General features: G+C 42.9%; 1 protein-coding gene and 1 pseudogene across 1 annotated transcript; one reads left to right on the top strand and one right to left on the bottom strand.

Moving 5' to 3' along the window:
- The first annotated feature begins 7,672 nt into the window (after positions 1-7,672).
- LOC136534958 (putative wall-associated receptor kinase-like 16) lies at positions 7,673-8,751 on the top strand (annotated as a pseudogene).
- A 1,920-nt stretch (positions 8,752-10,671) lies between these two features.
- Positions 10,672-12,631, bottom strand: LOC136534959 (uncharacterized). Its single transcript, XM_066527310.1, has 5 exons — positions 12,463-12,631; positions 11,701-12,379; positions 11,389-11,591; positions 11,171-11,306; positions 10,672-11,079 (listed from the first exon to the last, which is right to left on the bottom strand). The coding sequence occupies exons 1-5, from the start codon at positions 12,601-12,603 to the stop codon at positions 10,922-10,924; spliced, it is 1,317 nt and encodes a 438-aa protein (XP_066383407.1). The 5' UTR covers positions 12,604-12,631; the 3' UTR covers positions 10,672-10,921.
- Positions 12,632-14,824: the final 2,193 nt, after the last annotated feature.

Here is a 14,824-nt window from a genome sequence, read left to right as displayed (position 1 = left end):
AAATTGATAAGAGTAGCTAGCAGTAGCAAGTAGAGTAGTAGTAGTTCAGTAGAGTAGAGTAAGTAGTAGTTCAGTATAGTAGTAGTAGTCTTGCTGCTGCTGCTACGCACACACCAGAGATGGCCTGGAGGATCAGCAGGCTTGGCCGAGCACCCTTGCTGCTGCTACGCACACACTAGAGAGAGAGAGGTACAGATGGAGATAGCTACTAAAAAATGAAATTGAAATTGACAAGCAAACATAAACTAAAACTAAAATGTGATAACATAGCTAACCAGACTCTAAAAGCTGAAATAACAATTACTGCTTAAAGAAATAGCACAAATTAAAGCCTCACTGTGCTGCTGCCATAAGCGAAATGCACTTAAGAAAAAGGAACTGGCAGCAGCAAAAGATCACAAGTCACAGCAGGGTACAGGAATATGATCCCAACAGCTGCAGATATGCAGATACCCCAGCTTAGTGCTACATGTTAAGAACCTCCACCACTAAGTACAAGATGATGGCACATGATCCTTGACAACATGGATTCGACAGCACTCCCAATCTAACTTGCTTACCGGTAGTCAGGGTACGACAGCTCGAAAGACCAATTAGTATAATCCTCAATACCTCAATATGACTTGTGCATGAAACTTGGAAGGCTAACAGACCAGCTTAAAGTTGCCAGGCTAAATTACAGAAGCCACTAGAGTGGACGAGCATTATATATCTAGATCACTTTTTAAGCAGAAAGCAAACACCTATCATTCTAACCACAATTCCAATACTCAAATTGCCAAAACAGGAACCCATGACGAAACAGAAAAAAGTTAATAGTGCGCTTTCGCTGAAATGGATGCCACTTGCACTTAATAATAGCAAATTGATGCCACTTGCTATTTCACTGAAAGGATGAGCATTTCAGTCTAAGATCGCTCCTAGTACACAAACAACGCTAAAGCCAGTTTGAGTGGGGTTTAAAAATACAAGTGTGAATGACCTTGAAGGCTAAAGCCAGTTTGAGTAGGGTTTCATACTCATTTAATGAGATAAGACATCGGTAGACAGTAAAAGGGATGAGGTAGCAAATAAATATAAGATAAAAGGAACTGAAATCATCCTGAAGTTCCAAAAGAACTGAAATAGTGCAAGGATATAAGTATGTAAAGAAACAGCAGCAAAAGGAACTGGCAGCAGCAAAAGGTCACAAGTCAGTAAATTAGCAAAAGGTCACACCTTCGATGGAAGTGTCAGTAAGTCAGTAAGTCAGCAAAAGGTCACAATGAGGTAAGACACTCCAGATGGAAGTGTCACACCCTCGATGTTGATTTAAGATTTTTTTTTTTCTTTTCTGAATGCAACTAACACAAAAGGATGAATATACAATGTAAAGTTGAGAGCTTGGATTTTTTTGTCTACTACTCGGATGAAAATTCCAGGGTACAAATCTAGGTATAGATTGGAGAGAAACCACATGGAAGAAATCGCATGGGGAGTGCCAGAGAGGAAGAAATCACATGGGGAGTTCTACCTACTAGTTCATTGATGAAATAATCCTATGTGGTATAGTACCGAGTGTTAGTGGATTATTAGCCCTTTTGCAGAGGCAGGTAGCAAGTGATTTACAACTGCACCTACCACTAACCACTCCGATAGCAAATGCAAGCATTTCCTTTATAAACAAAGAAAGGTTATATGAAATACTACTAGTAAAAGTAACCAATATTCTAGGAAAAACATGGCCCAAGGTGAATGCAGATTTTTAAAGCTTGGCCACACGGATCTCTCTGCAGTTTTTTTTAGAGAGTAAGAAAGTGCAGGTTTTGTCTAAGATACACTTAAAGGCCTGCATTTTTATTCCAGAATCTGTGTGATTGCTGTGGATATGTTACTATCTGGAGTGAGTGGCTGCGAGTTGTGTTGGATTGGGATGCTCCTTATCCAAGTCTCACGTTTAAGCTGTCAATTCAGAGACAAACACTTTATTGGAGATAACTATATATAGTTGCCTTGCACATTTTTGGCTGAAAAAAATCCATGGCAGGGGGCTTAATAGTATCGACTGTACATACCGAGGGTCATGACCAGGTTTTATAGTTTTTGCTACTCTGACCTGAGCTTTGATGTGTTTTGGGTGTTCCTACCCAGTTCGTTCATCGCTCCTTTCGTTGAAGAGAGGATTATTATATTATGCCTGGTTGGGTTTTCATTTTTTATTGCGGGAAGGGTTTTCATTGATTCTACAAAGATTTGATTGTGTGGTTACTAAAGAGATGTCACCATCATCTGGACTAAGTGGCTGAATCTAACGACTGTTGGGTAGGACTAGGACAAATGGACAACCGATCGATCCTTATGAAAAAAGAAAGTGTTACCGACTAAATTGACTAAAGATAAATGATGTTCACCTTGTACAGTTTGACATAAGAAAGTCAGGTTTCTGGTTTACATATCAAAGGTAGGTCTGACCCAATCCCCACCATGACTTCAGGCTCTACATACACACCATCAGAAGAGTTTAGTTGCTGACTTTGATGTCCTAGGAGAGGGTAAAGTTTCAAGATTTTGTCTCATGAACTACCCTGGAGATCACAGTTTACTGACTGGGAACTGGCAGCAGCAAAAATGATGGAAGATGAATCTAGTGATTAACACTAGATGGAGATGAGGAGAAGGCAAAGGCAAAGATATCATACCTGTGGGACGACGAAGAAACTTCAAGCTTAGAATCTTGGCGTGCACTCGGCGCGTGACCCACGACTGGACAAGCGTGAGCGTCCGGCATGTGAGGTCGTAGATGGAGGCCGCTCACAGCCACCCGGCCACCGCCCGCCAGCGCCGCCGCCTGCCACTTGGTCAGGCCCGCACCCGTACCCGCGCCCAAACCCTAGGCTGCCAATGACGAGGTGTACGGCACACCAAGCCGAGGTGGAGGGCGGTGACCGGCAAGGAGGCGAGGAGGACACCGCATGGAGGCGAGGAGGACACCGCACGCCAAACCCTAGGCCGCCGTCTGCATCGCCGCGACCCGTTTGCCTTGCGTCGCGAGGAGGAAGGGGAGTGGTGGAGGACCAGGAGGAGGAGGAGGAAGAAGGAGGAGGACAAGGGTGGTTGCCGCCGCGCGGAGGGTCGGCCACCGCTGAGGTCGTCGCCCAGCACTATGGGCAGGCTTACGGCGTCGGGAGGAAGAAGAGAGCGCCAACACATTTTCACCCGAGCGCCCCCCGATTTTATACTCAGGACTATTTGTAGGGGCGGTTCCTGAACCAGCCGCCCCTACAAATGCATTTCTAGGGACAGTTCCTGATCCAGCCGTCCATACAAATGCATTTGTAAGGGCGGTTCCTGATCTAGCCGCCCCTATAATGCATTTCTATTTTATTAAATTATTAATTCTGTATTTTAAAATCACAAAAACACAAAGTAAATGTACATAATATTTTGTATTATTCTATATATGCACAAATATATATAAAAACAATTGTAGTCATAAATGTTGTAAACATAACTCAATCTTGTCATGTGACTACAATTTGAATTTTAAAAATTTGAATTTTAAAACTTCGACTACAATTTTAGGACATTAAATGACCTAAAATAAAAATATTATAAACATAAAAGTTGTATAACTCATCAACATATACAACTTTTATTTTGATCATCTTGTCATGTGACTTTGTTTAAACGATTTAAAATTTAAAATTTAAACAATTTCAACTTCAAACAATATTTTGAAAGAGTAAATGATTTTAGCTGAAAACTCATGAATATCAAAGTTGTAGAACTCATCAATATGTACAACTTTTATTTTGATCATCTTTTCATTTGACCAAATTTGAACTGTTGAAATTTTGAATCTTAATAAATGGCAACTTCAAACAAGATTTTGAAATCTTAAATGATTTCAACAATAAAAGTCATGAACATAAAAGTTGTTGAACTCATCACTATCTACAACTTTTATTTTGGTCACTTCTTCATGTGTCAAGTATTAGTAAATATTGTTCACAAATTCACATATGACTCATAGTTTCATGAACTATACGAGAGGACATGTTGATTTGTAAACAATGTTTACTATCACTTTGTTAGATTAAAAAATAACCAAAATAAAAGATGTAGATCTTCATGACTTATACAACTTTGATATTTATCACTTTTTCAGCTGAAATCATTTAATGGTTGAAAATCACGTTAGAACTTGTTATTTTTTTAAATTTGAAAATTTGAATTGCTCAAACTTTGTCCAACGAAAAGAATGACCAAATCAACACAGTAACTTGATAGGGCATGATTTTAGAAAATTTTAGGAAAAAAATCATCACATTTGGAGCTAATATGAGGGAGAAAGACTAGTTACAAATTTTACCCAGAGATTAAAAAGAAAAATCACAACTATTTATAATGATCAACGATGAACAAGTGTGATTTCTCTTTTAATCTGTGGCTAAAACTTGTAACTAGTTTTTCTTCCTCATACTAACTCCAAATATGATGGTTTTTCTTCCTAAAATTTTCTAAAATCATGCTCTATCATTTTAGTCTAGTCCATCTATTTTTGTCACTAATTTTGCACAATTCAAATTTTTAATTTCAGAAAATGACAGCTTCAAACCTGATTTTTAGCCACTAAATGATTTCAGTTGTAAAGGTGATGAATATAAAAGTTGTTGAACACATCACTATCTACAACTTTTATTTTGGTCATCTTTTTATTTGACAAAATTTGATTAGTTCAAATTTTGAATTTCAGAAAATGACAGCTTGATTTTCAACCACTAAATGATTTCAGCTGTAATGGTGATGAATATAAAAGTTATTGAACACATCACTATCTCCTACTTTTATTTTGGCCATTTCTTCATTTCATAAAGTGTTAACTGATTTCATAAAGTTTTAGTAGTAATAGAGTGGATGTTGAAATAGATTCATCTGGATGTTGCAAAGGGTAATCTCACACACATGCATAAAATGAAGTCTAACACACATACATAAATATATAGTCTTACACACATACATAAATATATTGTCTCACACGCATGCATAAATAAAGTCTTACGAACACACACTTACACAAACACTCCACGTTCAACAACTAGCTAGCCCGCTGTAACGACTTTCCCCTTGACACCTTTTTGTTCCCATAACAATATGTCTTTGGGTAGGTTCTTTTCCACAACACTGATCTTCTTATGAAAGTCTGTGAATAGCGGCATCTCATCGTAGTTATTGTAAGCTTCAACATCGTCCACGCCATCAACTCCGATAATGTTGCTGTTTCCCGGAGGCAACCACGTGCTTTGTCTTCTTCTTCGGAAGGAGGTTACTTTGTGGGTCAGACATATAGAAAACTTGTGAAGCGAGCACCCAAGGGTCATCTTGGTAGCCTAGATTCTCGAGGTCCAGGACTCTCAATACGATCTTGTTCAGTTGGTGTTGTTTGATCCAGCGGCATCGAAATAGGGCCACTGTTGTATTCCTTTCATAGTCAAGTTCCCATATCTCTTCAATGATGCCAAAGTATTGAATCTTTCGCCCCAACCCATCGAGAGCCTCTATTTGAACGCCATTGTTTTGGTTCACATATTTACTATCCTTTGCGTTGGTATAGTACGTATACCCTTTGATGTCATAAGCATTCCAATATGTCACCTGTCTCGATGGCCCCTCCGCCAACATACTGATGGTAATAGAGTCTATGGTTTCTCCAGGAGGTATGTTTTGGTCCTTCAACCATGTAGTTAGTCATTGCTTATGTTGTTTCATGACCCAATCATCCGAACAACCATTTCTCTCCGCCATAATGATAACCAAGTGTTCATCAATGTACGGTTGCATCAGTTGTGTACTCTGCAAGACACTATAATGCGCCCGACTCACCTCTTTGTAATCATGGTCGATGAACACTTTTCTACCACTGGTGTCCTTCCCAGCCAGCCTACCCTTATGACGAGAATCGGGTTTACCAATCACTTTCTGTATTTTTAGGTACTCTTGACAGCACTCGACGACTTCTTCAGTACTATAACCCTCTATCATGGAGCCCTCTGGATATGCTCGATTATGCATGTATCGACTTAGAACTGACATGAACCGCTTGTAGGACCACATTTCATGCAAGTAGCAAGGGCCTAGCGCCTGTATCGGATGAACCATGTGAATCATGAGATATGGCATTGTATCAAAAAAAGTAGGAGGTAAACACATCTCTAGCTAGTTTTGTGTCTCCACCATAAATTCATGTAGGTCACTCAGCTCTTGCTTGCCTATCGTCTTTTGTGAGATCTTCGAAAAGAAGTAGCACATGCGGGTGATGACCATTTTTAAGAACTCTGACTTTATAGCCCTGATTGCAATAGGTAGAAACACTATCAGCATCACATGACAATCATGAGCCTTGCAGTGTATTATTGACAAGTCCTTCATCGACACTAGCTTCTTCACATTTGCTGAAAACTTAGTTGAGAATTTGACCCCCTCAAGAAAGTGCATATAGCTCTCTTCTCGTCTGGTGTTAGGTTGAAGCACGCCATGGGCAGAGTGTATTTTCCATTATCCTCAGGTACCAGGTGAAGCTGTGGCATCATGTTTAGTTGCACCATGTCTTTTCGTGCTTTCAGACCATCCTTTGACTTGCCTGTGTCCATCAAGGTAGCAATAAGACTCTCAAAGACATTCTTCTGCATGTGCATAGCATCAATGGCATGGGGACCTCTAAGTCTGGCCAATAAGGCAGATACTGAAAGAAGATCGACTGTTTCTTGAAAGGTACGCCTTCGATAGGAGGTGTGCTTCTATCACTGTTCGTCCCATCTAGATTCTTCTTTCCATAGACGACACGTATGTTTTCACCATTCTGTACACGTGTTCTCCATTTTGACGTCTCTCCGGAGGGGGTTCAATCTCTGGGTTGTTGTCATAAAATCTAAAGAATAATTTGTTGTGGTACTTGTGACTTGTCTTTAAGAAGTGTCGGTTTCTTAGGTAAACTATCTTCTTGGATGCATCCAGGTACACCCATGTAGTACCATCCAAGGAAACCAAGCAACCCATCTTTCCTTTGATCTGTCCAGACAAAGCAAACAGCGTGGGGTAATCATTGGTAGTAACAAATATTATTGCTCTACATATGAAGTCCTCCTTTCGGAACGCATCGTACATCGGCTCCCCATGCCTCCATAGCCTCTCCATTTCTTGCATCAAAGGCTCGAGGAACACGTCTATATCAATGCCTGGTTGTTTAGGGCCAAAAATAAGAATAGTGAGGAGAAGGTACTTTCTCTCCTGACACAACCACATTGGTATGTTGTACATGGTCAAGATCACTGGCCAAGTGCTGTGGTTGCTCATCCTCTCATGGAAGGGATTCATTCCATCAATGCTCAAGCCAAACCGTACATTCTTTGGGTCATCGCTGAATTCTTTGTGCTTCTCATCGAACCTTTGCCACTGACTACAATCAGCAGGGTATGCAATCTTATCATCATCCACCTTGCGCTCATCATCCCACCATGTCATGAGTGTGGCTTCTTTAGGGTTTAGGAAGATACATCTTAAGCGGTCGGTCACTGGCAGGTACCACATTACCAAGGTAGGAATTCTTCTCTGCTTTGCATCGTTGCATAGTTTACAGGCAAGAAAATGTAATAGACAAGTTTTAGCACAAATTAATTTCAGGAAGGAATAATGCATGGTCTGCATATGCAACTGTATGATTGACAATCGATCCTGTTTCACTGTGGCTGCAGCAATATTTATTGTCATCGCCCTAGCAACTCTCGTGATTTTAGAGGCTAAGAGGCGAAAGCAAAGGAGGTTTTTTGACAAAAACGGTGGTGACATACTCAAGAGTATGGGCATCAACATCTTCACGGAGGGTCAGCTGAAGAAAATCACAAACGGCTACAAAAACTCCATTGGAGAAGGTGCCTTTGGAAAGGTCTACATAGGGATCACTGGTGATGCCCAACAGGTTGCCGTCAAGTGCTCCACTGCGAAAGGCGAGGTGCTTCCGCAGGAGGAGTTCGTGAACGAGATCACCTTCCAGTTCCGCATCAACCACGCTAACCTCGTCCGCCTCGTTGGATGCTGCCTAGAGACAGACGTTCCCATGCTTGTCTTCGAGTTTATCCCAGAGGAAGCCTTTGTAGCGTGCTTCATGGCACAGGCAAGATGCACCCGCTGCCCTTGCCAGTGCGCCTAAACATTGCCATCGGCTCAGCGGAAGCTCTTGCTTACATGCACTCTCATGGTGGCCACAACCATGTCCATGGTGATGTCAAGTCAGGCAATATCCTCCTCGATGATAATCTCACTCCTAAGGTCTCTGACTTTGGCTCGGCAAAGCTTGTGTCTGTCGCTAGCAGGTACTCCAAGTGGTGTGTATCAGGAGACATGAGCTACATAGACCCGATATACATAAAGTCTGGCCGATTCACGGAGAAGAGCGACGTCTACAGCTTCGGTGTGGTGCTCTTGGAACTCGTCACAAGGAAGCCCGCAAAGGATGGGGAAAATAGCCTCTACATAGACTTCATCAAGTTATGCAAGGACGAGGGAAATGGACGGAAGTTGTACGATGAAGAGATCTTATCTGGTGATGACGCTTGATCTCATCATCACATGGAGTGCCTCGACATGATCAGTAAGCTTGCAGTCCAATGCCTCAAGGAAGACTTGGATGACAGACCGACCATGGCTGAGGTGGTGGAGGAGCTTAAGCGAGTGAAGGCAATAGCCACCGGAGGCTCATGTTCTGTCACGGGTTAATTAAGGATGTCTGAACATCATTCTGGTATAGCTACTACTTTATAGCAAGACTTCAGCTTCATCCCCATATCCATGGTAGTCACAGTTTAGTACTTGAGTTGACTGTACTTTGAATTATATTCATGTAGTGTCGTGTCATCTTTATCTGTATCATGAGACTTGTTATTAAGATGGTTGTATTTTGTGCTTATGTAGACATGTAGTGCCACTATTACTTCTCCGTCTAAGAATATAGCTACGTACATTCACAGACGGTGGAGTATTATGTTTGGAAACATCACTAGCTAATGATCGTATGTTGATATGGGCAACAATCTTATTTGTTCTGGTTCAATTATTCGTAGTTGTTTCGAATGAACACTATTGGGACTGGAATTTTCCTAGCGGTTCGAAACTGTCAAGGAATGAAATAAGCAAAACTGTCAAAGTATTTTCCTGACAGCAAACCAGTATGAAAATACCGCTAGGGACCAAACGTCTAGAAAAATTTCATGTCGATTAACCATCAAAAACAGTTCTCGATACTTTCTTACTATTGGCCAACAGAAAAAACTATGCAGCATCAGGTTTGTTGATTTTATTCATGTCAACATAAATCGACGGGGAATAGTTTTCCCTATAGGTTCTCTATTGGCAGGGAAATTGTTGCTTTGACTACCCATTATGCTACCGACAAAGCAAATGAGACTTTTCATGTAGGTGAATGTCACACTATAATTTTTGCTGATTTTATGATGTAGTTGGGTAACACAAATAAAAACAATGATTTAGCGGCTCATAGATAAAAGTCCAAATAGGAAAGCACCTAGTTCATGTTTTCACATGCCCATTTTATTGAAACCAAAGATAGCAACAAAACGCACACATGTGAAAACATGAATTCATATGTTTCAGTACTCGGTGACGGCTTTGGTTGAACCACAAACTTCACCTTCTTGGATAGGTACTGTACTTGCACTTGTGAATTATGAAAAATTAAGAACATGCATGTGTAAGCTCCAAGACTTATTCACCACTTGTAAATATTGAAGTGCAACAAAGGGTAGGTGTAATAAGATAAATATTATTTTACAAAAACTAGTTTAAAAAACAAGTTCACTTATGGGTTCCAAAAGTGTTTGAAAATGTGTATTAAATAGTTTTAAAACTTTCTTAAAAAGGGGGGTTAAATTTCTCAAAATAATTGTATATTTCAAAAACTAGGGTGAGAAATTAAGTTTCAAAAAGGGGTTTTGAAATTGTTTATTTTGTCATTCAAAACTAGATTCAAAATACCTTAAATGATTATTTAAAACAGGGTTCTAAAATATTTCAAAAGAGCTTCACAATAGTTTTAAATGATTTATCAAAATATAGTTTAAAAGGTTTGCAAAAGCAGGTTAAAAAGACATTAAAAATGTGTGAAAGGTATGAGAAGATAATGGTTTGAAACAAGTTCAAAATATACTTATTTTTAATCAAATTTTAATGTTTGAGAGTTTGCAAGATTCAAATAGTATAGAATTAGTTTCAAAATTAGTTTGCGAATCTATAAAATCTTCAAAATCTGTCCTGGGCCGAATTCAATTCAAAACCAACATAAATCTCCATCATCTTTTCAGCCTGACCTGCTTCTCTCCTCGGGCCGAAATCCACCAGCCCAACTCCCTCCCCATGCCCTACATTCTCCGTTGCAAGGCTGGTTACTGGTGGCCCAGAAACCAATCAAGCCAAGCCCGCGTTTCTCCCTCCCGGTCTCACTGGCTCCTGCACCCCACATGTCATCTCTTGCCGCAGATACCTCCACCATTAACGTGGAGCTCGAGCTCCAATTGAGCGGCACCCCGAGCATTCCCGAGACCATCTAACAGCCCCACCACAATCCCCGTCCACCCTCTCCAATCATGGCAAAATGGAGACAGTGCAAAAACATGGCAAAATGGTAGAACGACGAACTGATATAATGTTTTACAATTATGCCCACACCACATATGTAACCCTCGGACATCATCACGCATGTCTTATCACTCACATCTCACATCAAGGGAAAATAAAAATTTGAAATGTCACTACATATCTGACAAGAAAATACCTCTCAGAACAGAGCTCAAGGGCAAATACTTAAGCTAACAAAAAATGACAAGACATACAAACATATCAAAAAGGAAAATCTGCACATGTTTCCTATACTCTAAGCTTGTCGATGGACTTGGAAAAACTGTTCGTATTCTGGGAATATTTCTGTAATTCTTTCAACCAGGCTGTCTGGAAACGTTTGGGCCTGCAAAGCAGGACGTTTCTGCATCAGGGAAATAACCACCTCTTGTATGTCCACGTCATCTAGAGAGCCTGCGTTTACTCAAGAGGCAAGTGGTCATGAAACTATCCCCACATGTTTTAGGCAAAAAAGCAGATTGGGGTAACAGATGAAGGAACTTACCCAATTCAATGTCTTGGGTTTCTTCGTCAATGTCTCCTTCCTCGATAGCCTCGATTGACTCACCCGCAGCAGCTAGTGCATATCTTTCAAGGAATTCCTCTTCTGTTTCCTCCCGCACATCATCGTCGTCCGAATCCTAATTGCAGTATATTTATCTTATAAGCAGTGTGCTTAAGCCTGACAAAAAAATATAGAAAGCAGTGTCTTCATTCTATTACCTCATCATCGTCTTCGGTGTCTTCGTCTTCACCGTCATCATCAAGATCTTCAGCACCATCGTCATCATCATTGTCCCCATCCTCTTGAACTTCCTTCAGCTGAATGCAAGATTCCATCAGTGATACATAGCAGTCTTGTAACACTTTGGTGCCACCCATGGAAAGGGACATAAGATGGTTAATCACAGTTGATAATGTTAGCACTGCATCAAGGAAACAAACAATTAAAAGATGACCCATGTTCATAGGATGTCAGAGAGAGAAAATATCAACAGCGTAAAACAATGCAGTGATCTGTACATAGCCACTTACCAGCTAACTTGATCTCGGATTCAGATGACAGGCCAGGATTGAATGAGCTGCTTGAGACTTGTGCCAATGCAGATGTCCAGATTGGAAAACCATTACCATCAAATTTGTTCAAGACTTGTTCAATGGCATCTGGATAGCAAATGTAGCATGAAGATATTGCTAACAATAGTGGTTTCCATAGCCCAGCAGGACTGTCAGATATAGACTTGAAGCGGGAAAATGCTGCTTGTGCAAAGGATTCAGCAATAGTTTTTCTAGCATCTTGTGTTCCAAGGGAGAAATTTGGAGCGTGCAGTAGTGTATGGATGCATGAGCATGCCCTCCATGTTGCAGATGGGTAAGCTGCAATTGCCTTAGTCACAAAATTAGAAACCCGACCAATGACTGAACTCTGTGAACCATTTTCAGACTGCGATGGAAGCATTTTCAGGAAGAAACCATCAAGGTCAAATCTTTGGTGGAAACTGACAGCTTCTTTAATTGCGTTGAAAACACCCTGATCCTCCATCTCCTCCCAGGAGTCCCAGTTAGCAATAGTGTCAGCCCATATAGCTACCAGCTCAAAGACCTTCATACTTGCAGTTTCTTCCATGCAAGTAACAGAACTCATGACAAACTCAAGTAACACAGAAGCATCATTTACACATGACGGAGGTGGCAATGCAGAACCGATGTTCACCTGAAACGAATGTTGAAAACAGTCAAGCAAATTTCACTGCATGAATACCTCAAGACAACAGGTCAACAGCAAACGTAACATACCATATTGTCAACTTGCAACAACCAAGCTTTTTGTAACAGTAATGAAATTGTTTGAGCAATAGCAGACTGGCCTGACTGCCAGACCCTCTTTTCATGTGTCTTGTTTTCATCTGGTGCAGAGCTCTCCCAAGCTTGAACCATTGCTACCAGGGCTGCAAAACCCTGTTCAACAACCCTACATAGCAGATATATTAAATAGTGTTGTTGGGATTTCCTCAAGGAATCCAATACACCAGTAATACTGGGTATGATGAAAGGTGATCATAAGGGCACGACTGAGAAACATGCATTTCTTTTAAAAAAGTAAGCTGTCAGTAGTTCCAAATGAATTTTTATCGTATTAATTATTCTATTGAAAGAAGTTTACAAGGTAAGTTGAGATTCTTGTGTCCGATTTTTAGTACCAATATGTATACTGAATCAGCTAGTCCATAATTTAACAAAGGCCAGAAATAATATTGTTAATATGAAAGTCATAACTGATCATAAGATTAAAAGCAGGCATATGGTGATTTAACCTCCTTGCACAAAGTACCAAAATATTGACCACACAAAAGAAAGATGCACTACTACCTGAGGCCAAGGATCTGGGACAGGGGGCAGGAGCTCCATTACAGTATTAGCAGTGTTAGACACAATTTCAGGAATATGAGATAGAACTTTTTCTTGTCCACCCTCAACTATTGTGCCCAGAAGCTTAAACAGAAAAGCAGACTCATTTTCGTCTCCGGTACTTATTCTTTTAACAACCACTTGCAAAAGAACAAGCCAGTCAGGTGGAGCATAACTATTCTGAAAAAAAAATCAGAGACAAAATATTTCAGTTTATACTTCCAGGTGCAAGTCGACTACAATGGAAAATACTGCATTGACTCTTACCTCGATGAGTTCTGCAATAGCACCAGAAGCAGAGGCACAAACTGGATAACAATTTATGTCCTCCTGCCTCGGCCTCCTGCTCGTCCTCCCGCTCCTCCTGCTCGTCCAGCTGCTCGGCCTCCTGCTCGGCCTGCAGCTCGGCCTCTCCCTGCTGAGCCTACTCGTCCACCTGCTCTTCCCTCCCGCTCCTGCTCGGGCTCTGGTGCTGCTGCTGCTGCAGGCTGAGGGCGGGTGGTGCCCTAGCCTCCTCCCGGCCCGCCCTCCTCCTCCTCCCCTGAGGTGGTGCCGACCCCCCAGCTTCACCTGAGGGCCCTGGTGTACTGCCCCCCGTGTCGTAAAGCGACCTGACCCGCCCGCAAAGCTCTGCGGCCCGCCATCTTTGCACAATCACCTACAAGACATAAACAATAAGATCGGATTAGATAGATCATAAACAAGAAAGAGTGGTTATACCTCAGGTGGCGGTGAAGTCAGGCTAGCGGGGCCGTGGCGGGTCGGTGCAGTGGCGAGGCGACGCGGTGCGGGCAGACCTGGGGACACCGGGGTACTCCGACTCGGCTCCTGCAAAAAGAAAGAAAGAAGGAAAATAACGTCAACTCAAAAATTCGGCAGCATCTCCCCTGAACGGTGAGGTTTCCAAACCTGAAAGAAAACCACGGCACGATGGCCCGACAACCACATATATATCAAGGAACCACATGCAGCGTAATTATCAACTACTAACTACTCTAACTACTACAACTACACTACAACTACACTAACTACTACTACCACTACTATACCACTACTACAACTACTAACTACTAACTACTACTACTAATACCACTACTAATACCACTACTACAACTACTAACTACTACTCACTACTACTACCACTAATACTACTTAGTATACCTTGTTCCTCTCCGCGGCGATGGCGAGGGCGAGGGCGAGGCCAACGGCGAGGACGAGGCCGAGGGCGAGGCCGACGGTGAGGACGAGGCCGAGGCCGAGGGCGAGTCGAGGCGCGCGCGAGGGCGAGTCAGAGCGCGGGCGAGGACGAGCCCGAGGGCGAGGACGAGGAGGGCGCGGGCGAGGACGAGGGCGAATCGGGGCGCGCGCGAGGGCGAGTCAGGGCGCGGGCGAGGACGAGCCCGAGGGCGAGGACGAGGAGGGGCGCGCGCGGCGGGGCGGGAGAGGAGGGGCGCGGCCGGCACCGGGGCATGGCGTGGCTGGGCTGGGCGGGCTTGGACGGCCTGGCCGGCCGTGGAGGGGCTGGGGCTGGGGCGGGTCCGGCCGCCGCCGCGGCGCGTGGGGAGCGTGGCGGGATGGGGCGGGCTGGTCGGGCTGCGGCGGCGGCGTGGCTCGGGTGGCGGCGTAGCTCGCGGCGACGGCGTGGCTCGCGGCGGCGGCGAGGCTCGGGCGGAGCAGCGGCGGCAGCGCGCGGCCGGGCTGCGGCGGCGGTGTGGCTCGGGCGGCGGCGTGGCTCGGGCGGCGGCGTAGC

This window comes from Miscanthus floridulus, unplaced genomic scaffold (genome assembly GCF_019320115.1).
Source record: "Miscanthus floridulus cultivar M001 unplaced genomic scaffold, ASM1932011v1 os_2427, whole genome shotgun sequence".
Lineage (NCBI taxonomy): Eukaryota > Viridiplantae > Streptophyta > Magnoliopsida > Poales > Poaceae > Miscanthus > Miscanthus floridulus.
This window is presented reverse-complemented; position numbering and strand designations above follow the sequence as displayed.

Bases quoted from the DNA above. Each gene is read 5' to 3' on its own strand.
- LOC136534959 (XM_066527310.1), bottom strand. From the start codon at position 12,603: ATGGTTCAAGCTTGGGAGAGCTCTGCACCAGATGAAAACAAGACACAT. The intron at 11,307-11,388 runs GTAATAGAATGA...TACTGCAATTAG, and splicing joins ACACCGAAGACGATGATGAG to GATTCGGACGACGATGATGT. The intron at 11,080-11,170 runs GTAAGTTCCTTC...GAGTAAACGCAG, and splicing joins AACCCAAGACATTGAATTGG to GCTCTCTAGATGACGTGGAC.